General features: G+C 40.6%; 1 protein-coding gene across 3 annotated transcripts in view; it reads left to right on the top strand.

Annotated features, from left to right (window-relative positions):
* Window positions 1–1,422: 1,422 nt before the first annotated feature.
* LOC101012141 (transmembrane protein 185A) overlaps window positions 1,423–24,190 on the top strand; it is a 33,455-nt gene continuing 10,687 nt past the window's right edge. The window contains exons 1-3 of one of the 3 annotated variants that reach the window (XM_031660677.1): window positions 1,423–1,760; window positions 20,333–20,509; window positions 22,960–23,167. In XM_031660677.1, coding sequence (XP_031516537.1) covers window positions 1,723–1,760; window positions 20,333–20,509; window positions 22,960–23,167 — 423 coding nt within the window. In that variant the 5' untranslated portion in view covers window positions 1,423–1,722. The remainder of the gene's footprint in view (window positions 1,761–20,332; window positions 20,510–22,959; window positions 23,168–24,190) is intronic. The other 2 variants (XM_031660678.1, XM_031660679.1) reach the window with 2 other exon arrangements.

Genomic DNA, 24,190 nt, shown 5'->3' with positions numbered 1-24,190 from the left:
TGGTGCTGTCCAATCTGACCACTGGCAAGCATCTCTTTCTAACGGTGTGGACTTCAGGTTCAGCTAGACCCTGAGTTGCATCTGTGCTCCTCCACCCTTACTTGCTGGCTTGCTCAGGGTCTGTTTTACAAGCTTCTCTGTACCTTAGTTCCTCGTCTGTATTTGAGTGTTTATTGAGAACCTCCTCTGGGCTACACATTGGACTTTACCCAGATGATGGGAAAGGAAGATGGGTGAAAAAGTCTGGGACAGGGTCCTGGTGCTTCAGCAGATGAAAACTTGATTTGGGTTACTCATCCTTAAAATCAGCTCATATAATAATATCCATTACCCAGTGGGTGTTGGGAAGCTTAATTACCACTTATGATATGTTTTTACGTTCTCAGAAGAAAGGTGATACATCAAGGCCAAGTATGACTATAGCAATTGTGATTCTCTCAAGCTGCCCTTGGGGCTAAACAGTATAAAATTGTCATTTGTGAAACTCTGTTATTGCAACAAAGGATGACTACTATCCATAATGATACTAGACTAATGTTTAAGACATTGCTGTGCTCATGAAAACTTAAATCTGCCCGAAGTGAAGATGGTAAACTAGGTCACCTGCTATGAGCTTGTCTTGCTCTTGGATTCCAAAAGCAAACAAAATCCTCGAGGGGCTGACACCTGAAAGAGTACCAGATATCAACAGCATTCTTTGAACACCTAGCGTGTACCAGGCAGTGTGTTACGCACATGATCTCACTGAATCTTCCTAACACGCTTAGAAAAGAGGATTTTATCTTTCCATTCTCCAGAGGAGAAAAACTGAGACTCAAAGATGTTGACTTGCCCAAGGAAGATGAACCTGGTACCTGTAAGTAGGGCAGCCTGGAGTGGAGGCAGACGTCAGTGTGAAGTGACCACAAAGTTTAGACAGGATCCAAGGAGGCTCTGAATTGGGTTAGAAAAATGAGGATGATTTCCACGTCTCCTGCTTGAATATCCCCCTACGAATAGGCCTGCTGCTAAGGGAAAAAGGGAACCCAGGAGGGGAAGGCGGTTGGGACGGGAAGTGACTTTGGGGCTAGGTAGCTTGAGTTGGGAATAGCCAGCATACCTGGACATGCTGCCTTGGGAACTGGAAGGGAAGCTGGGACCCAAACTTTGGAGTCGTTGACAGATGTGACAGGTGAAGCCTGGGATGACATCGCCAAAACGCAACGTCTCACTCGTTGTCACTACTCCCAGGGCTCAGTTGTCACTGGGGAAAATCTCCAGAAGGTAGCGCGGGCCAAGGTGACAGGTGTCTGCCAAGACCTGTCCGCCAGACTCCTCGGCGGCGCGCTCCCTCCCTGCAGGCCTTCAGCCCGTCAGTATCCCCTTCCTCGGGGCCCTGCTCACTCCCAGCCTCCATGCCCCTGCCATCTCCTCTCCTCGGCGGGTCGCGTGCAGACCCAGGCACGGGGGCCTCTCAGCGCTGTGCGCTCTGGGCGGGGCTCCGGACGCATGCGCGACCGCCGTACGGAAGCCCGGAAGGAGGGGCAGGGGGCGGTGGCTCAGGTTTCTCCGGGCGGTGGCGGCGGCGGCGGCGGCGGTGGCGGTGGCGGTGGCGGGAGCAGTAGCGGGAGCAGCAGCGGGGACGCGGCTGGAGCTGGCGCCATGAACCCGCTGTAAGGCGCAGGCTGTGCAGCACGGGCTGCGGGGGAGGAGGAGGAGGACGCCGCGGTGAAGTTCTCCGCCATGAACCTGAGGGGCCTCTTCCAGGACTTCAACCCGAGGTGAGGCGGCGTCGTTGGCGTCCCCGGGAGTCCGCGCTGCGGGCTCGGCAATTGCTGGTGTTCGGCTCCGGGGAGACACGGCGGGCGAGATGCTGCAGCCGGAGGACCCGGGCGCCTGCCCGAGCCTCCCTGCGGGTGCAGGCTGTCCCCAGGCAAAGCAGTCGGCCTCGGCGCCCGCCCGCTTCCTCCTCCCGTGCCCGGTGCCTTCAGCCCCTGCCCGGCCGCGAGCCCCGTCCTGCCCCAAGGGAGCCCCATTCCTCTCTGCTTGCTGTCCCTCATTGGTGTCCCAATTTCTTCCTCTCGGTTCCATCCTCTTCTACCCCGCTGTGGGCCCTCCATTCTCCGCGTCAGGGCCGTCTCACTTGACCCAACACCCCTACCCCCACCCCAGCTGTTTCCTCCAGTTCCGCGCAGTCCTTGGGGTTTTCCTTGGGTTTATGCCCATCCCTCTCTTGTTTGCTTCTTTGTTGAACGGATACCTGCAACAGTGTTGAATACTTGGAGTCAGTGTCAGGGTATGGCAATGGCTTATATAATGCATTTCTGGGTAAGCCTGATCATTTTCCATACTCATTTTCTCATCAGTCTTCACTACAAGTTTATTTGCAGGAAGTAGATATTGCTGGCCTTCTTTTCCAGCTGGGGAACACCCAGTGGACAGTGTGGAGAAAACACTGGCTAAGAACTCAAGCGCCTGTCCTTGCACTTGCCCGACTGTTTTGTAACTGTTCTTTCCCCCAGGCTGTGAGCTCCCTGAAGTTGAGACCATCTCCTGCTCATCTCAGTGTCCCCAGCGCCTCCCACCCACCGTATCTGGCATATAAAATGTTTGTGGAACTAAACTGAGCCCTAAGACTTGGATTGGAGACCAGGCCATATGTAACTGGGTGATTCTCTGCCCTTCTTTGGCCCTTCTGTAAAATAAGGAGTTGGCCTAACTGATCACTTAAGTGCACTGCTCTCCGAAGGGAGTATGCATTTCCCTTATTTGCTAGTTGGGAAGACATGCGCTCAGTGAACATTTGTGTGCTGTAACCTATGCTAGCTGCTTTAGATGCTGGCGGTCTCAGCATAGGGGTGAAGAAGGGCTTGTACACTTAAGATACCTTACAGTACTGTGCAGTGCTGTACTATGGGGGTCAACTCTGGGGACCGTTGTCTTGGCTGCTTGTTGAGGATGAAAGGAAGTTTTAGGGAAGTATTTGTATGTTGAGGGTGCAGTCTCCCTAGGGATGGTGACATTTTAACTTGTGAGTCATTGTGACTTTCTATGTGCTCTTATTCCACTTTGAGTTCATGTTCTGGTCTGCAGTGCCAGTGTCTCTAACACAGTGCAGACATTATCATTGCTGGCCTGGAAGGCATAGAGGAGGTAACAGAACTAACTGCAGTCCGTTCCTCTGCTGCATCAAGGGGTTAGGATTGGTCTGCAGGGTAGTAGGGTTGGTGCTGTAGCTGGACAAGCCATATGTGTCTTCTATTTGGAGATGGTGATAAGAAAGTTAAGTAAAAACTGAATTGTTTTGTGCCCTTGGGCAACTCACTCATCTATTGTTTTATCTGTAGAATGAGTATAATCTCTCAGCAGGGTAAGGAGGCCAATTAATGATTGATTACAAAGTGCCTTACAAATAGAAAGCTACATGACTTGTTTGCAAGGTGACAGATAATTCAGAAGCCACAAGAAACTGCCTCAAGTGATCAAACAGGCTAACAGAGTTACCAAAGCAAAATAGTGCTGCACTGATATTACCTTTAACCATTTTTTCCTTTAGCCCTTTCCCCCCCAAAAAAAATTAGTATATGAAATTACAATGAAATACCTGGTATCTAAGCAGATTTATAGTAATTATCAACATATTTATCAATATCTTAATTCTACCTGGATTAAAATGTATTTCTGCCTGAAAAGTTTAAAGGTCTTTTATACTGTGCCATTTTCCTGATTCATTGTTGCCAGAGGTAGTGAGTTCCTTAATTTTACAGATATTTCAAGAGGACATTGGCCAGGTATTATTGGTAAATCAGATTTGTTTTTTTAGCTGGTAGTGTTTCATGTCTCCTGAGCACTCCTAGTTTTTGACAATGTGCTTTAGTCCCCTTGAATGCTGAGGAAGGCCTTCCCAATAGCTAGAAAGAAAACTGAGGGGTGTACACAGGAAGTTACCTTATGCTGGGGATTCAAACCTTGATGCTACGGCTTTGCCCCCTGCCTCTAATTTTGAATCCATTCAATATCTCCCTCCTACCCCAGAACCTTGTCACCTACTGTTCTCTTTACCAGGAATGTTTCCCTCTCTTTTCCTCTCCTCTGGGCCTAGTGAACTGCTATTTATCCTCACTTGGCACTTGCTAAGGGAAGCTCTCCTGACTTCCCTGACCAGATTTACTGCTCCCTGTTTCTACGGTTCCTGTAGTATTCACTACTCCTCCATCATAGTACATATTTGTACCCTTGTGTCTGTCTGGATTCTTATTTGATTAATACCTGCTTCCCCACTAAACTTTAAGTTCTATGGGGTCAAGGCTGTGACTGTGTCAGTATTGTAGCCTGCATACTTGGAATAGTACCTGGCTCAATAAATATTTTTTGAATAAATAAGTGGATAACTCTCCAGAGCCTATAAGAGAAATCTAGAGCTGCTGCCTTCAATCACTGCTTTCCTGGTGGTCTGTGGCCTGGTTCTCTTTCTTCTCACACTCTTCCCACCTTCAGAGTGCAGCCATTCCATTGGAGAGATGGGAAATAACATGGCACTAAGGCAGAATATGGCTATATTTACTTTGAAGAGTATGTCTTTGTTACAGAAATAGTCACTGTCATGGTTTGGTGGGTCCCAAGGCATGGGTCATGGCTCCAGATCCCCTTTCCAACCTTTTGGATCTTGGTAAGTCTGAACCCATTGCCGTGTTGGCAAGGCTCTGGAAACTGCAGTGACAGAGAATGATTCACGGGTGTCAACACTCAGATGTACAGGGCTGCCAGCTGACCCACTCTGCCTATTTCTATCTGGCACAGAACTGGTTGATCATGAACTTCTTTTCATAATTGCTTTTTAGTTGTGCAGGTTAACACATGCTGAAACAGATGTACTGGACCCACAAACAAGTCCTTCCTTGAATGCCTGAGGCTTCCTAACAGTGAAAGAGCCCTGTTCTTAGAATAGGCAAACTGATTCTGAGGCATTTTGGGTGGTAGGGATCTGGTAGTAGGTAGCATTAGGTGGGCTCCCTGCACTCACCACGGAGCCTTGAAATTTTCTGCTACTTTGGGGGAGTTGCTGGTTCAGAGAAGGCTCTTCCACCCTCGCAGCCATGTGGCACTGGAAGGCTGTGAGAACTCTACTGGGCCTTCTTAGTCATCTGTGTGGTGAGCTCCTGATGAGAGTGTGGTATATCCCTCAGGTGGGCTAGACTGGAACAAAGGCTGAGAAATGTTGCTCCAGGGGTTCCGTCATGTGGGCATGGGGTACTGATGAGATCAGTAGTGTTTGGAAACTTCTTTATGCTGCATCTTCAAAAGACATTCTGTAGTCCATATAAGTTATCTTGTACCTTGTTTGAAGTCAGGAAAAAGGAATGCGATTGCTGGTAATATAGTTCACTAAAGGCAGCTACCTGGCCTCTAATAGTTATTTGCAAAGTATATTTAGAACATTGATTCATCAAACATCTCCTAGGTTCCTATCTCATGCCAAGCGATGTACTAGGTGCTCTAAGTACAAAAATAAATGGAATATAGTCCTCCTCTTAATGCATAAGCCTAGTGGAAGAAGCAGAAATGAAAGGGAAATAAGAATTCAATAGAGTATGAGGCATTACAGAGAAAGAAAACAAATGTCTTGGAAGTACAAATGGCAGAGCCACTAGTTCTGTCTCGAGCAGGCAGGGAAGAGTCTATAATGGAAATAACTTTTGAGCTAGGTTTTGAATTGAGCTAGTCTTTTGAGCCAGACTTTTGAGCTAAAATTGTAGGGTTGTCATCAGACCAGAGAGTTGGAAGGGTATCTTGTGGGGAAAAGAAAGATCAGATTGTTACTGTATCTATGTAGAAAAGGAAGACAAGAAACTCCATTTTGATCTGTACTAAGAAAAATTGTTTCTGCTTTGAGATGCTGTTCACCTGTAACTTTAGCCCCAACCCTGTGCTCACAGAAACATGTGCTGTAATGAATCAAGGTTTAATGGATTTAGGGCTGTGCAGGATGTACCTTGTTAACAATGTGTTTGCAGGCAGTATGCTTGGTAAAAGTCATCGCCATTCTCCATTCTCGATTAACCAGGGACACAGTGCACTACGGACAGCCGCAGGGACCTCTGCCCAAGAAAACCTGGGTATTGTTCAAGGTTTTCCCACACTGAGACAGCCTGAGATATGGCCTCATGGGAAAGGAAGGGCCTTATGACACCCATAAAGGGTCTGTGCTGAGGAGGAGTAGTGAAAGAGGGAGGCCTCTTTGCAGTTGAGATAAGAGGAAGGCTTCCGTCTCCTGCTTGTCCCTGGGAATGGAATGTCTGGGTGTAAAGCTGACCATTCCCATTCGTTCTATTTGGAGATAGGAGAAAACCGCCCTGTGGCTGGAGGCAAGATATGCTGGCAGCAATACTGCTCTGTTACTCTTTGCTACACTGAGATGTTTGGGTAAAGAGAAACATAAATCTAGCCTATGTGCACATCCGGGCACAGCACCTTCCCTTGGACTTATTCATGATACAGATTCCTTTGCTCACATGTTTCCCTGCTGACCTTCTCCCCACCTGTTGCCCTGCTACACTCCCCTTGCTAAGATAGTAAACATAATGATCAGTAAATACTGAGGGAACTCAGAGGCTAGTGCTGGTGCGGGTCCTCCATATGCTGAGCACCAGTCCCCTGGGCCCACTGTTCTTTCTCTATACTTTGTCTCTGTGTCTTGTTTCTTTTCTCAGTCTCTTGTCCCACCTGATGAGAAATACACATAGGTGTGGAAGGGCTGGCCCCTTTCCGTATCTCAGAAGGGACAAAGTACACAAAGGCATGGGGTCATGATAGTGCCTGGTATGTTCAGGTAGTGAAGAGGTCCGTGTGGTATGAGCACTACAGATGACATGTGTCGTGTGAATTAAAAATATATAGTGTTAGTTACTGCAAATGTTTTTTACACGTTATTGTTTTTAAGAAAGCAGTATCCAATGCACAAGTGTACTGTCAATACTGTCAATGAACTACTTACCACTCAAGTGACTGCTTATTTGTTGTTCTGTCCTCTCAAGCCACCTACAGTCAGAAAATGGTCTTGATTTTACTGATGTTGCTGTTAATAATAGCTGTGACTTCTTGAGTACCCACCACATGCCAGGCCCAATGTAGGGGCTTTGCATCCATTATCCATGATCTTTACAACAACCCTGCAAAATTAGATATCAGCCTTATTTTAAAGTCTTGACAGCTTGTGACTTCCCTGAAGTTTCTCAGACAGGAAGAATCCAAGTCAAGATTCGAATCCACGTCAGTCTCATGAAGCCTGTGCTCTTTCCTGCATGCCATGCTGTATTTCTAGTTAAGTGACAACTCCTTTCCCCCATGACATTGTAGATCCAGTATACTAAGGAACCCTCTATTTACAAATTGTAAGTAATTAAAACAAACCTCTTAGTGGCGCTTATACATCCAAATGAGTGTTGTCATTCAAAGAAGTTACTTGGGGAAAGAGAATGTATAAACCTATTCCATCGTTCATACTCCTTGTTACTCATCTGGAATTCCCTTTAAAGTCAGTTTACATATCACATAAGAGGATCCATCTCATTGCTTTATGATCATCTATCATTTTCAACCAAAATAGTTCCACCTAGTTTGATCACACATCCTATTCACTAACCTTGGCTCTGACTGACTGCCATTTCCAAAATTCGAATCCACCCTCAGTGAAAATGTAGTACCATTTGGGATAGTCAGAAGATCAGACTGCAGGTTCTTAAGGTGCTTCCAAGAAAAAAGCTTCAAAGATGATTTGAGTAATGAAGTACCATTGGAATTACTGCATTGCCTCCCAAGGGGACTGGTTAAAGGAGAGAAATCTCATTTGAATGTATAATTTCTAGTTTTAAAAATATCACTCCTATTACTTGATAATTATACACACATTGTTCTTAGCTGTGTTCTTTAAGGGCCAGGATTTGGAGGTGCTGAATTAGGTGCTGAATGAGTGGGTGTTGAGTACAAATAGACATCTACCACTGGGAAATCTTTGTTGTACAGGAGAGACGGTGAATTGAAGGAGTTTTAGATAGTTTCCTAGGACTCCAGAAGTTAAGCTTTTTAATATGGAGCTTGAGTTTTTAATTATTTTGCCTGATATGTCATGCCTGTACAAGGTGACTGGAATTTAAGACAAAAGCCTCGGACTCTGGAGATAGATGCTTTATAAGTGGAGACTCATACTTTGTCAGCTCCAACCTAATAGTGACAACAATGATTACTGAACAAGATTGTTACCTACAGTGTGGCAGAACTTTTGTCTTTCATAGTACTGCTAAAACTAGAATGGGTAAAATGTATCATTTACACAGTGCTTTCACATACCCTTGTCTTAATGAATCAGTATATGAGGAATCAGATGAGGAAACAGACCTGGGGGAAAATAACTTACCCAAGACCACACCGCTGATGAATAGCAGTTGAGGAACTTAAATGCAGATCTTCCTACTGGCGTGGGCTCTGCTATTATTTGGCTTTTGTGCTTTTTTGTATCTACTGGTTAAATGCTCTTAAACATTTTTCATCTTAATAAAACCAGCTAAAATATCCACTAAAAGACTTTAAATTTGGTTAATAAGGTGTAAGAGGGGCAATTCCCTTGATAGTTTGTGAGAATGTCAGGTTGTCATTTGGAGCCATGCTGTCAAGCTGTAAACTGGGATGTGCCATCCAAAGTTTGTGTGTGCGTATGTGCCTGTGCGTGTGTACGTGCATGCAGGCATGTGTTAAGGCGCGTGTATGTGCTCCAGGGAAGCCAGCAGCTTCCACTGGAAAAAAACTGATAGGTCTAAAAAGAGTCCAGCTGCATTCTTATGATATGCAGAAAACAGATACCAGAACTTTTACAGTCAGAGTCATCATTCCTTTGCTATGTATATTCTCTCCCTCCCTGCTTCCTTTTCTCTACCTATTCTCCCAACCCTGCAAACTGGAGAGAGGGAATTTGAGCCTGAGCAGAAAGCTCCATATAAATTTCAGAGAGGACACCAGGTAACACTACTTAGTGATTCATAATATACTAACACTACAGATTCAAATGAGAGTGGAATAAATCCATTCTAAAGGTGTAACTGGAAAGGTGCATTTTAAGAAGTAGTGATTAATGTTAAACCGGAACCTCCCAATTCTCCCAGGTTTGTGGAGAATTAAGCAGTCTATTTTTATATTTGGAATCTGGTCTGAATATTTCTTGAAAAGTAACTCAAAGTAGTTTAGGCTATGACTGTAACTTATTTTTGTAAATGCATTTTCTTATCACTGTATTATTGCACATAATTATTGTGTATTCTCTTGCAAATCAGGCTTGATATTTCCTTTTGGCTATGCAGTCACCTTTTAGACTTTGCTTCCAAATATATTGATATAGTTAAGATACTATTCTCTTTCCCCAACTAGGAATGTGTATGAATTGCATCTTTTGAACTTTCTGATTATATTACTTTGTTTTACTTGATCAGCTTTGTAGTTTAATTTTTTTTAAAGCCAGCTGTTGGGATTACTGATCAGTTTCATTTTCATATCTATATTTCTACTTTTACTTTTATTATTTTCATGTCTTGGCTTTCCCCCCAAATTTCTTAGAAACTCAGTTTACTAGTTTTCCTTTGCCTCTTTTTTTTTCTTTGTTTTCTACTTTTATTTAAACATTTGAAATGAACACATTTTCTCTGAGTTTTGTTTTGGCAGCTGCCCAGGTGTTTTTATGTTTCAATTGTATTTTAGTAATTTTTTTTTTTTTTTTTGAGACGGAGTCTCGCTCTGTCGCCCAGGCTGGAGTGCAGTGGCCGGATCTCAGCTCACTGCAAGCTCCGCCTGTAGTCCCAGCTACTCGGGAGGCTGAGGCGGGAGAATGGCATAAACCCGGGAGGCGGAGCTTGCAGTGAGCTGCACTCCAGCCTGGGCGACAGAGCGAGACTCCGTCTCAAATTAAAAAAAAAAAAAAAAAAGAAAACTTCTAAAATTATTTCCATATTCCATGGTCATGTTGTTAGGTTTTTGTTATTTAGGTTTTCCTTATTAGTCCTCTTGGCATTTTAATACTTTTGGCTTTGAAATCTAATTTATCTCATTTTAAAGATAGTAAATTGTTGCTCTTATCTTTATCCAGGCGTGCTAAACCTCTGTCATCTGATTTCTGATAGTTGGTTCGACTTTTGACTTTGGTTCCAAGTGTAACTCTTGAATGTAACAGATTTACTTTCTTAATCTAGGAAGCAAGCTTTCTTTTTATAGAGGTGTGGTAGGCAGAATAATGACCCCCAAGTATGTCCACATTCTAATCCATGAAACCAGGGAATATGTTTTGTTACATGGCAAAGGGGAATTAAGGTAGCAGATGGAATTAAGTTTGCTAATCAGCTGACCTTAAGATGGATTATTCTGGATTCTCTGGCTGGGGCCAATGTATTTACAGGGTCCTTAAATATAGAAGAGGGAGACAGAAAAGGAGGTCAGAGTGATTCAGTATGAGAAGGACTGCATTCTTCATTGTTGACTTTGAAGATGGAGGAAGGGGCCATGAGCTAAGGAATGTGGCAGCCTCTAGAGCTAGAAAAGGCAAAGAAACATTCTCTCCTAGAGCCTTCAGAAGCATAGTCCTGCTGACACCTTAAGTTTAGCCTAGCAAGACCCATATTGGACTCTGACCTCCAGAACTGTAAGGGTTATGCTTTTTAAACTACTAGGTTTATGCTCTTTAAGCCACTAGGTTTGTGGCAGTTTTGAATGGCAGCAGTAGGAAATTAATAAAAGAACATTCAGCCCATGTATATTTTTCTAACCCTAGTATTTGAATCATGAATTATGTTTTGTGTGTCCTTTTGTAAGTTTATCTTCTTTTCTATTTTCCATGTAATAGACATAAAATTTTAAGTTTCCTTTAAATTATGTCAAAAACCACATAAATAATCACTTTTCCAGCATTTAAAACATTTTGGTACTTCCCTTTTCTTTAGTTCCACTATTCTCTTTTTTTATTAAATAAGGAAACTGTTTCACAGAGGATAATGAAGTTAGCTTACAGCATTTACCCCCCCAACCACCACCAGCAGTCTATTTTTTTATTTATAGTCTGAAAATCCTTTAGGATAAAAATTACCTGTACTATTATCTAATTTACATATGAATCCTGTGTCTTTCATTATCTTAGCATTTGTTAATGTTTGTATCCACTAATTTCTTTTAAATTGTGTGTTTTCAAGTCCATTGTTTCTGATAATTATATTTGTAGCCACAGGCTTTAGTTGACAAATTGGCTCTGTTTTTTTAGATTTTGGAATATTCCCCTCTGCTTTAAGAGAGAAAACTTCTGCCTCTACTAATTGTGCACTGTATTTGTGGTGATCCATTTCTATTAACTTGTGAATCCTACTCCACCCCACCTTGACACAGGCTCTCTTCTTGTCCAAAGTCTAAGGGATGAAGTCATTTTTATCTTGGTTTCTTTAAATGTTCTCCCTCTCTTTGTAGCAGCTTGTAAAAGCCTGTTTTTGTTTTCGAGTATTAATAATATTAACTAATGCGTATTGAGTACGCTGGTTGTCAGACTGTTTTCCACAGACCTTGGAGGTGGGCCTTGAGACCATTTCCAGGTATCTGCAAAGTCAAAATAATAATAATACTAAGACATTCTTTGCCTTGGTCGACATTGGCACTGGTGGTGCAAAAGTGGTGCGTCAAACAGCTGGTGCCAGAGCACAAATCAGGACAGTGGCACCAGCTACACTAGTCTTCTGTCACTGGATTCTTCACCACCACATGCTGGACTTGCAGTTAAAAAAAATGCCAGCTTCACTTACGAATGTCCTTGATAAAGCAGAAAAATATTAATCTCATTTAATCTTGACCCCTGAATGCACATCTAGTTTAATATTCCATGTGATGAAATGAGAACAATGCATAAAGGCTTGTTGTATGCTGAAATGCAGTGGTTGACTTAAGGAAAAACGTGTGTGCCTGAGTTACAAGCTGCTGTTTTCATGGAGTATCATTTTGGAAGGATAACTGACAGACAAGACTGTGGTTATTTGTGTTATGGTGTTTGACAGACATTTTCTTGAAAATGCAAGAAGCAAACCTTCAAAGAAAACAACTCATGGTATTTTTTATAAATGGTAAAATTTGATCTTTCATGGGGAAACCAGAATTTTTGAAAAGTTGTATCTACTACCATGAGTTTGACAGCCTCCCAGTACTTAAAATATTTCTGATGAAGTCGGTGGAGATGGTAAGTAATGTGATATTTTTTTGCTATTGTATATGAAATGTGTCGACATTTGAAAGCTCTTTATAACTCAGTAAACCAATATTTTCCAGTCAACCTACATTGTATTATATAATAATGCTGGGATAAAAGATTCACTGAAAGTATAAGAGAGACCAGTGGATTTCAGTGTAGCAGAGTACAAAAAGGTCATTGATATGATTCCGGATTCCACATCGCAGTTAACCTTTAAGAAACTACCACTTGTTGAGTTTCAGTGTCCTGTTGAATATCTACCATTATCTGAAAGAGCTATTAAAATAGTTCTTTTCTAACTACTGTTGGGGTCCGCGTGTTTCCTAAACAAAGGAATGAACACACAAGACAACACAAGACAAGACAAACATGGCGGCCACCTCGAATGGCGTGCTCTGCTTTATTTTATACAGTCGTTTGTGGAATGTTGCCAAGTCACAAGACACATTGTTGTTTTTCTGACCTTTCCCTGACTTTCTGGATTTTCAAGATGTTTACACATAAACAAGCCCCCAACGCCCTGCTTCATTTGCAAGAGCAGGACTTATTGGGAACGTCTCGTTTGCGAGCACATAGTCTTCTACAAACTACACATCTCTGTGAGGCCAGATTTTCTTCATATACTTGAACCAAAACAATGTATTGCAACAGAATGAATGTCAATGTAGATATTAGAATCTAGGCGTCTTCTATGAAATCATACATTTAAAATTTTGCTAAACTGTAGAAACAGTGCTGCTGCTCTCACTAAATTTGTGTTGGATTTGGAAATGTTTTTAAATAATGTTATTTATGTTAGTATGTAATGTGTTTATTATTACCTTTAAAGAGTAGATTTTTTTGAATAACCACTGTATCAGAAATATTAAATACCAATAGGGATAACCCACATCAACAAGAGCTCTTTGGGATCCTCAGTAATTGTTAAGACTGAAACGGAGTCCTTTTTAAGAGTTAAACGTCAAAATTTTTGATACTAAAAACTTTGAGAGCCACTGACTTAGTGCTTTATACAAAGCACTTGTTATACTCATTATCTTATATTCGTAGCCACCTTATGGGGTACATATTATTGCCCTAACTTTACAGGTAAGAATACTATGACACAGTGATGCTATGTATATTTTTGTTAGCAACCCCTCTGAATCTCATGGTCTTCCCAGCATAGTTTTCTCTCTTAGAGGCTTGCTTCTGAGTTTAATTTTGTAGGTCCCATCTTCTTACAACCCTCCTCCCTTTTTTCCAATCGAAGTTTCTTGTGTTATTTTTCATAGTACAAAAATAGTACACATACCTTACAGAAAACTCAGATATCATAAGCAAAAGAGTATAAAGACTATCCTTAATCTTCCCGAGTGGAGACCCGTTAGCTACTCAGCAGATACTTATTCAGATGCTTTTCTGAACATGTTCATTTATCAGTGTAAAACTTGTTTAGTATAATACTGAATTAAAAGGATTTTGGAGTCAAAGAGTTTGACTCCCAACTCTGAGCTCTTAGACAAGTTATTTAACATCTAAGCTTTCTGTTCCTTATCTGTAACCGCACTGATCTGTTTTCTGTGTCTAGAGTTTTGCCCTTTCCAGAATGTCAAATAAGTAGCATTGTACAGTATCTTGTGTTTTCAATCTGAATTATTTTACTTATAGTGCGTTTTAGATTCATCAGAGTTGTTCTTTTCACCCGTAGTTTGTTACTTTTTACTGCTGATTAGTATTCCATTGAATGGATATACCAAAATTGGATTAACCATTCACCAGTTATGGATATGTGAGTTGTTACCAGTGGCAATTATGAATAAAGCTTCTTTGAATATTTGATTACAAGTCTTTGTGTGGACATATGTTTTCATTTTTCTTGAGTAAAATACCTAGGTGTGGGATTGCTGGGCCATAGAAGAAGTGTACACTTAACTGTATAAGAAACTTCCAAAATGTTTTCTAAAGTGGCTGTACTATTTTGCATTCCCACCAGCATATGTAAGAGTTCTAGTGTGTGTGTAATCTTATCTCATTGTGGTTTTAATTTGCATTGTCCTAACACCTGAAAATACTGAGTATTTGTTGTGTGCTTATTTGCTTTTTGTATGCCTTCTTTGATGGGATGTCTCTGAATTTTTTGGCCATTTTTAATTGGCTTGTTTGCTTATTTTTTTAGTTGTAAAAGTCCTTTTTATATACTGGATACAGATTACTTTGTCAGATACGTGTTTTCAGAGTATGGTCGTCTAGTCTGTGGCTTGGCTGTCATTTTCTTAATGATAGATATCTTTTGGAGAGTAAGAGTTTTTCATTTTGGAGAAGTCCAATTTCATATCCCATCTAAGAAATGTTTGCCTAACCCTGGGTTGCAAGTATTTTTTTTCATATGTGTTTTGGACATTTTATAGTTGTGTATATGACATTTAGGTCTATGATCCATGTTACATAAATTTTTGTATATGTTGTGAGTTTAAGAGTCAAGGTGTACTTTCCTCATTTATCCAGTTGTACCACCATTTATTGAAACATAATTATTTCTCCATTGAATTGCCTTGGCACCTTTGTGGAAAATTAACTGACTCAATATGTGTGGGTCTGTTTTCCGACTCTCTAGTATGTTCTATATATCTATCCTTATGCCAGTACTACATTGTGCTTATTACTGTAGCTTTATAGTAAGCTTTGAAAGCACATAGTATAAATTGTCCAACTTTGCTTTTTCTCAGAATTGTTTTGCCCATTCTAGGTCCTTTGCATTTCCATTATGACTTTTAAAGTCAGTATGTCAATTTCTACAGAAGAACCTGCTGGCTTCCAATTTTCATTGGTATTGCATTGATTCTTTAAAATAATTTGGTTAATTTGGTGTGTGTGGTAGGCTAAATCATGGCCCTCAAAGATACCAACTTCCATGGAACCTGTTAAAGATCTTGAGATGATGGGGTTATCCAAGTGGGGAATAAATGCAGTCAATCACAGGTTCTCTTAAAAGAGGGAGATAACATTAAGAGAAGGCAGTGTGGTGGAAACAGAGAGATTTGAAGATTTTGTGCTGCTGGTTTTGATGATAGAGGAAGGGGCCATGAACCAAGGGAATACAGCTCTGGAAAAAACAAGTAATAGATTCTCCCGTAGAGTCTCCAGGAGTAGGTCCTGCTGACATCTTGATTTTAGCCCAGAGAAACCGTTTTTGGATGTCTGGCTACAGGATAATAAATATGTGCTATTTTAAGTCACCAATTTTGTGGTAGTTTGTTACAGCACCCATAGGAAACTAATACACGGAGGATGTAAATCTTAACAGTAGTGAGTGTTCTATGAACACAGTATATTTCTCCATTTATTTAGATCTTTAATTTTTCTAGGCAGTTGTGAACTGAATGTGTCCCGTCAAAAATCACAAGTTGACTCTAATCCCCAATGTGATGGTATTTGGAGACAGGGCTTTGGGAGGTGATTAGGTTATGAGGGTGGAACCCTCATGGTTGGAACTAGTGTCCTTATAAGAAGAGACCAGAGAGCTAGCTCACTCTCTTTTCACTATGTGAAGGGTGTGAGAAGTCTGCCATCTGCCACCCAGAAGACAGCACTTGCCAGAACCCAGCCATGCTGGCATCCTGATCTCCAACTTCCAGCCTCTGAAACTGTGAGGAATAAATTTCTATTGTTTATTAGCTTCCCCACAGTCCTACCAGTGTTTTGTAGTTGTCAGTATATAGGTTTTGCATATATGTTGTTACGTTTGTCCCTGTTTTATATTTGTGATGCTATTGTAATGGTGGATTTTTCATAAACTTTTAATTTTTGAATAGTTTTAAATTTATAGGAAAGTTGCAGTAAATGATATATATTTTTAAGTTTCTGTTTCCAATTTGTCATAGCTACTATATAGAAATGCAATAATTTTTGTACATTTATCTTGTATCCTTCAATTCTGTTAAATTCACTTACTAGATCTACTAGCTTTTTCGTAGATTCCTTAGGATTTCCTACACAGAAAATCATGTTGTCTGTAGATAATGACAGGTTTACTTCTTTCTTTCAAAACTATACTCTTTTAATTTCTTTTTATCATGTTATTGTTGTGGCTAGGACCTTTAGTACAATGTTGAATAGATGCGTTGAAGTGGACAAACTTGCCGTGTTTCCTGTCTTAAGGGGAAAGTATTGAGTCTCTCACCATTAAGCATTATAACTACAGGTTTTTCATAGATGCTTCTCTACTCCTAATTTGTTTAGAGCTTTTACCTTGAATGGGTAGCAAATTATGTCAAATGCTTTTTAAACAACTATTGAGATGATCATGTGATTTTTCTTTTTCGGCCTACTAATACCACGAAGGTTGCTAACTGATTTTCAGATATTAATCCAGGATTGTGATCTTGCAATCCCAGCTAAACCAGACTTAGTCATAATGTAGTATCCTTATATATTGCTGAATTCAGTTGGCTAAAATCTTTTGAGGATCTTTGCATCTCTGTTCATGAGAGATATTGGTCTGTAGTTTTCTTTCTTGGTCAGTTTTGGTATCAGGGTAATGCTGGCTTCATAAAATAAATTGGGAAATGTTCCCCCCTCATCTTTTTTGCAAGAGTTTGTGAAGAATTGCTGCTATTTCCTCCTTAAATGTTTGGTAGATTTTGCCATGGCCTGACATTTTCTTTGTGAAAAAAGTTTTAACTAGAATTGCAGTTTCCATGTCTTTGTTTCAAGAAATTTCCTGGCATAAAGTTGTTTATAATATCCCCTACTTATCCCTTTAGTATTTTTAGGATTTGTAGTGATATCCCTGCTTTCATTCTTGATATTAATAATTTGAGCCTACTCTTTCTTACTGATTACTCTGGCTGTAGATTTACCAATTTTCTTATTTTCTCAAAGAAACTGCTTTTAGTTTCATAGATTTTTTTCTCTAATGCCTTTTTACTGTATTTTATTGATTAATGTGCTTATATTTATCAGTTTGTTCTTTCTGTTTACTTTTTTAAAATTTCCTTCCCTTTCTTACATGGAGGTTCCTTACCTCCACGTTCTTTCTATTTTCATAAGATAGAATCTTAGATTATTGACTTGATATCTTTTCTAATGTAAGTATTTGATGCTAAAATTTCCCTTAAGTACTGCTTTAGTGTATCTCACAAATTTTGGTATATTGTGTTTTTGCCTTTATTTAATCCAAAATATTTTTCAATTTTCTTCATAGTCTTTGACCTATGGAGTATTTAGCAGTGTGGCATTTAATTTTCAAGTATTTTGAGAATTTTCCAGATATTTTTCTACTGTTGATTTCTAGTTTGACTCCATTGTGCTTATTTACTTTGTGTGATTTCAGTCCTTTTAAATTTGTTGAGCCTTGTTTTATGGCCCAGAATTCAATCTGTCTTGGTGAATGTTCCATGTGTTTTTGAAAGGAATCTGTATTTTGCTTTTGTTGGGAAGAACTCATTAATATTAATTAGGTCAAGTTGGTTGATAGTGTTGCTACAATCATATATATCCTTAGTAATTTTCTGTTTATGTGTTCTGTTAGTTACTAAGAAAGGAATGTTAATTTCCATTTATAACAGTTTGATTTTTTTTATTTCTCCTTTTAGATTGATCAGTATTTTCTACATGTATTGTGAAACTTTGTTATTAGGCATATAAACATTTATGATTGTTAGATCTTGACAAATTGGCCCCTTTATCATTACGAAGTGCCTCTATTTGTCCCTGGAAATAGTCCTTGTTCAAAAATATACTGTGTCTTATGTTGTGGTAGGCAGAATGCCCCACCCCCACAAATACACAGATACTTAGGCCTTAAGCCCTGAAACTTGTGAATATGTTATTTTACATGGCAAAGGGGACTTTGAAGATATATTTATTAGCATTAGTTTCTGCTGTTACCATGACAAATTACTGAAACTACTCAAGCTTATTATCTCTCAGTTCTTTAGGTCAGAAGTCCGGGTACAGCATGACTCAGATGGGTCTTCTGCCTAGTTTCACAGGGTCAAAATCAAAGTGTTAGGAGGGCTCTATTCCTTTCTGGAGCCTCCAGGGATTCATCTGCTTTCAAGCACATTTGGGCTATTGTCAGAATTTAGTTCCTTGGGGTTGTAGAGCTGAGGTCCCCTTTACCTTGCTGGCTGTCAGCTGTGAGTTATTCTCAGCTTCTGAAGCCTGCCTGCATTCCTTGGTTCATGGTTCCTTACCTCTGTGTTCAAAGGTAGAAGTACAGGCTGAATCCTTCTCAAGTCTGGAATCTCTCTGACTTCTGCCTCATCTCTCTTCCACCACATCTCTCCGATTTACTCTTCTGCTGTCTTAAGGGCTCATGTGATTACACTGGGCACACCTGGATAATCCAGTATAATCTCCCTATTGTAAAGTTAGCTGATTAGTAACCTTAATTCCATCTGCAAAGTCCCCTCACAGTATTACTTAGATTACTGTTTGATTGAATAATCAGGGCACAGGAATCCTGGAAAACTTCTTTAGAATTCTGCCTACCACAGTTATGGACCTTAAAATAGGGAGAGTAGCCTGGCTTAACCAGGTGGACCCAGTTTCATCACATGAACTCTTACAAGCAGAGAACTTTCTCTCACTGGAAGCAGAAGCGATATGGCAGAAGTGAGAAAAAAATCCCAAGCATGAGAAAGATTCAATATGCTATAGCTTGTTACTGGCTTTGAGATGTAGGGGCCTATTTGCAAGGACCCAATAGAAGCCCCTACTATCTAAGATCAACTGCAGGGTGACAGCAAGCAAAGAGACACGTACCTCAGTCCTACAACCACAAGAAACTGGATTCTGCCAACAACCTGAATGAGCTTAGAAGTGGATTCTGCCAGAGTCCCCTGATAAGCATTCCACCAACCGACATCTTTATTTCAGCCTTGTGAGATTCTGAGTAGAGAAACCAACCAAGCTCATCTGGCCTTCTATCATATAGAACTGTGAGATAATAAATTTACATTGTTTTAAGCTGCTAAGTTTGTGGTAATTTGTTATAGCAGCAATGGAAGACTTAAACAGATGTTAATATAGTCATTCCAGCTTTCTTTTGGTTAGTGTTTATTTGGTATAACTTTTTCTTTCCTTTTGCTTTTAATCTGTCTGTGTCTTTATGGATAGATAAAGTGGGATTCTTATAGACAGCATATAGTGCCTTGCTTACTAATCCAATCCGATCATCTTTGTCTTTCAGTTGGCCATTTATATTTAATATAGTTATTGACAGGGTTGAGTTTTAACTACTTTCTTGCTGCAGCCTGGAAGCTGCCTCTGATCTGCAAACTGCGGCAATAGTGGGGTTTACCTCCTTTGTTTCCTCCCTCTCACCTGTTCTCCACTGCCTGTTGTCAATGTCTGAAAACTGTTCTTTTGTAGATGGTATCAAGTTTCTTATTTAGGCGGGAAGGTAAATTATATTCCCATTATTAAATCAAGGCTGGAAATAGAGGTCCTCAAGAGTATAATTTCTAATTATTTCAAGGACATATTCAGTAGCGATTCCCTTTTATATGAGACGTGAGCATGTGTGTATGTGTAATTTATTCATTCATAGAAAGTATAATACATATACTAAAATGTTCATGCCATATGAATATGACAGATGGCTGCCTTTTTAGAAATAGAATCAGTCAGTGATAGAACTTGACCATTTTCAGAGCACATCAGCCTTTTCCAGTCTCTGTGTCTTGGTATAGCTAGTTCCGTCTGCCTGGAATACTTCCTCATCTCACTTCCTTTCCTGCCTGGCAGCTTTCTGCTTGCCCTCTGGAACCAGCTCCAGGGTCACCACTTCTCTGCTTCTGAGTGCCTCAGACACAATCTGTATTTCCTCTTCCAAGCTCTCATCACAAACATCATGCTGTATTATATGTTTCTGTGTGGTCTTCCTTCTATGAGGAAGCCTTGGAAAGCAGGAGACTTATTTTAGACTTCTTTATGTTTCTCTTATTCCTAACACATTATGTCTGCCCCATAGACCTTTTCAATAAATGATTGGTTAAGCTAGTGACTCCTTTTACATGCTGACAAATATGGCTCTTATTGCTCCCCATTTCAGTGTCACATATTTGTGAAAGTGAATCCTCTTTAATCGTTTTACTTTTCTCCTAGTAAATTCCTCATCTATGCCTGTCTGCTGCTGTTCTCTGTGCTGCTGGCCCTTCGTTTGGATGGCATCATACAGTGGAGTTACTGGGCTGTCTTTGCTCCAATATGGCTGTGGAAGTTAATGGTCATTGTTGGAGCCTCAGTTGGAACTGGAGTCTGGGCACGAAATCCTCAATATCGGTAATACTGCTTTATACAACTCATTGGTCTCTAGCATGAGGGAGCAATATCTTGACTTTTCTCACTTTTGATGAAGTAAGGACCATTTTATTTTCTGCCTATCTGGGGTCTTAGAACTATAGTATAAGCTAACAGATCTCTTCTGTGTTTTTGAAAATTTGGTCTTTGGTATGTAGTTTCTTACAAAAGCAGTGCCATTTGGGGGGTAAGTTGCCAGCCAGCTCACAAATACCTGTATAATCCAAAATGTACCCAAAATACAGAACTGGTATGCCATACTAGACTAAGCAGCATGAAACCACCCTGTTTTTAGGAAAAGACACTCATATTATGTTTGGTCATGAAAGATCTGTCTCCAATTCAGTTTTGAAGCTGGGGCTCCCATTGTCCCACCCTCCTAGTCCCAGAGCTTTAGGACTATTAGTAGTGTAAGGGAGGTGGCTTGGCCAGGAGACCATGAGTCCCTCAGACAGCAGCTGGGGAATGAGGAAAGTCAAGGGTTGGATGCCAAGAAGGAAAGCAGAGCCTTTGGGGGCAGGGGAGAGGAGTACCCTTTACTGTTTCCACCTCTTGCCCTCCCTGCTCTTGGATACCTCTGCTGGCCCAAATTCTTGGGAGTTGGCTCACACCAGCATGCAGCCTGGTGTTGCTGGGACCTGCAAGAGACTTTCCCTTCTCTGCCACAGAGACTGTAACTACATAAAGGGAAAAGGGGGACTTAAGACTGGGAGGCTATTATGAACCTTCACTGGGAAGATGAGGAGTACAGGAATTCCCAGAAGGCAGCTGCTCGTGTGGGAAAAGTGTAAAGTTGAACTTTTTTTTTTTTTTTTTTTTTTTTTTTTTTGAGACCTGAGTTTCCTCGGCTTCTTTGTTGTCCACAGGCTGGAGTGCAATGACTTGATCTCAGCCCACTGCAACCTCCACGCCCCGTCTGGGCGGGATTCTCCTGCCTCAGCCTCCTGAGTAGCTGGGATTACAGGCACCTGCCACCATGCCCGCTAATTTTTTTGTATTTTTAGTAGAGATAGGGTTTTACCATGCCAGGCTGGTTTCAAACTCCTGACCTCAGGTGATCCACCCACCTTGGCCTCCCAAAGTGCTGGGATTACAGGTGTGAGCCACCACGTCCAGCCACTACATCAACTTTTAAAATTTTTGTTTACTAAATATAAAAATGATTCAGATCATGTAAATTCCATATCACATACATGTCTAAGAACTGTAAAACAGTTACACAGAGAGCCTTGGCAGGTGAGGAACATTCATGTATAGCCGTTTCAAAGTTCTTAGATTTTGTTTTGAAAGATTGATGACCTGTGTGGCTGTATATGTTTTCTTTTTTTTATGAGATATTTCAGATAATCTAATGTTTGCTTCTCAAAGAATGCAAAGTTAAATAAACATTTAGGTTCTACTAATTGATATTTAGAATATATTCAAACTTCTCTTTGTTGGTCTTATTTAAGATGCTTGGAGCAAGGAAAGGAATTGTGTATGTGGGGTTGAATAAGGAATGTACAGGCGTGGTCATTCTCGTGTTAACATTAACCAGTGGAACACGGTTGGGTCCTACAGGAATAACCTCTGATAGCATTTTCTCTGTGATCTAACTTCTGGTGTATTTATCACCCACAATACATGCATATCATAAATGTTCATCTGTATTTTGAATAAACATTGTAGGCCTTTCAAATGCATTATAGAGCCTTTTCCTGATTGCTGGCCTTACCATTGCTCAATTGTAGATCTGTTAAGGTTATTGTGTATGATACTTAACTAATTAAACTGATTTTGTTTGAGAACAGTTTTAACTCTTGTTCTTCTTTCTCTTTCATCTGCAGGTGTTAATGTATCTTAATGGAATAGAAAGGAAAATGAAAATCATTTATATGTTTTATTTGCATTTTAAAATAGCACCTAACAATAGTTACTACCATCTTGTTGAAATATAACCGGCACTTGTTCATAGAACTAGAGTTATTTTTATAATATTGTGTGAAGGATGGTTTACATGGTTTTTAATTCATTGAAAAATGAGGATCGTGAGACTTAAGGGGTATTTGCCTGGTTTTAGCAGCAGAAGCAAATCAGCTTGAATACTCTTGGAAGTAACTCGTTGTTGAATTTAAAGATGTGAACAGAAGTGTTTATGTACATTGTCAGGGAAATAACTGGCTATTACTTTTGAGAATATGCCTATACAGTTAAAACATTAAATTCTGGTTTGGTTGTAATGTTCATTTGGTATTATGTAGTAGTTCTTCGATGTTTCAGAGATTGCCTACCAAAGCTTAGGTTTAAGTTAGCTTTCTACCTGATTTCCCTTACTTTTGTCAAATTTTCAAGTAAAATTCAAAGTATCAGTATAAGTTGGTATTTGCCCTGAACTGCTTGCTTATAATGGAGATTCTGAAATGAGGGTGTTTTCTTCTTCTCTCCCTTTTTAGAGCAGAAGGAGAAACGTGTGTGGAGTTTAAAGCCATGTTGATTGCAGTGGGCATCCACTTGCTCTTGTTGATGTTTGAAGTTCTGGTCTGTGACAGAATCGAGAGAGGAAGCCATTTCTGGCTCCTGGTCTTCATGCCGCTGTTCTTTGTTTCCCCGGTGTCTGTTGCAGCTTGTGTTTGGGGCTTTCGACATGACAGGTCACTAGAGGTGAGATTTCATGTATTTAAGAATGTTTTCCACTTTGGGAGGTCAAGACAGGCGGATCACTTGAGGTCGGGAGTTCGAGACCAGACTGGCCAACGTGGTGAAACCCCATCTCTACTAATAATACAAAAATTAGCCGGGTGTGGTGGCACGTGCCAATAATCCCAGCTTCTCGGGAGGCTGAGGCTGGAGAATCTCTTGAACCCAGGAGGTGGAGGTGGCAGTGAGCCAAGATTGCACCATTGCACTCCAGTCTGGGTGATAGAGTGAAACTCCATCTTAAAAAGAAAAAAAAAAAAAGAATGTTTTCAAAAGTAAAATATTTTGCTCAGTTATTCAGATGTCAGTTTTTTTACCCTTTGTTAGGAAGAGTTTGATCATTAACAACTCTACATCATGAGACAACAAGGCAACAAAAGACAATGGAAATAACCATTTTTCTTTCTTCACTTAGAACACTAGCTTTTCACCCAGGACATCAGCCTTCTCTCAGCTTCATATCCTGTATCAGACAGAAACAGAACTGATAGGTTAGATACAGATGTACATATAAAGAGAGTTAAGGAACTGGCTCACATTACTGTGGGGCTGCCAAGTCTGAAATCTCCATGGCAGGTGAACAGGCTGGAGACCTAAGAGGAGTTGACACTGCAGTCCTGGCACAGAATTTCTTCCTCTCCAGGAAACCACAGTTTTTGCTTTTAAGGCCTTCACCTGATTGCGTGAGGCCCACCCATGCTATGGAGGGTAGTCTCCTTTATTCAAAGTCAGTACCTTCATAGCAACACCAAGCTTAGTGTTTGATTAAATAACTGGGTACTGTAGCCCAGCCAAGTTGACACTCAAAACTGACCATCTCCCCACCTCAGACCCCATGATTTAGCACCTCCCCTGCTTTCTGGTTAGCTTATACTGATGTGCCCATGTGTTTGTTTATTCATTCAATAAACATTTATCAAGTATTTACTGGATGCCAAGTCCTTTTTCCCTAAGCATAGGGGATATGCAGATGAATAAAATACCAGG

Source organism: Papio anubis, chromosome X (genome assembly GCF_008728515.1).
Source record: "Papio anubis isolate 15944 chromosome X, Panubis1.0, whole genome shotgun sequence".
NCBI classification, from domain to species: Eukaryota; Metazoa; Chordata; class Mammalia; order Primates; family Cercopithecidae; genus Papio; species Papio anubis.
The sequence above is the reverse complement of the archived record's forward strand: the minus strand, read 5'-3'. Positions and strand labels throughout refer to the sequence as shown.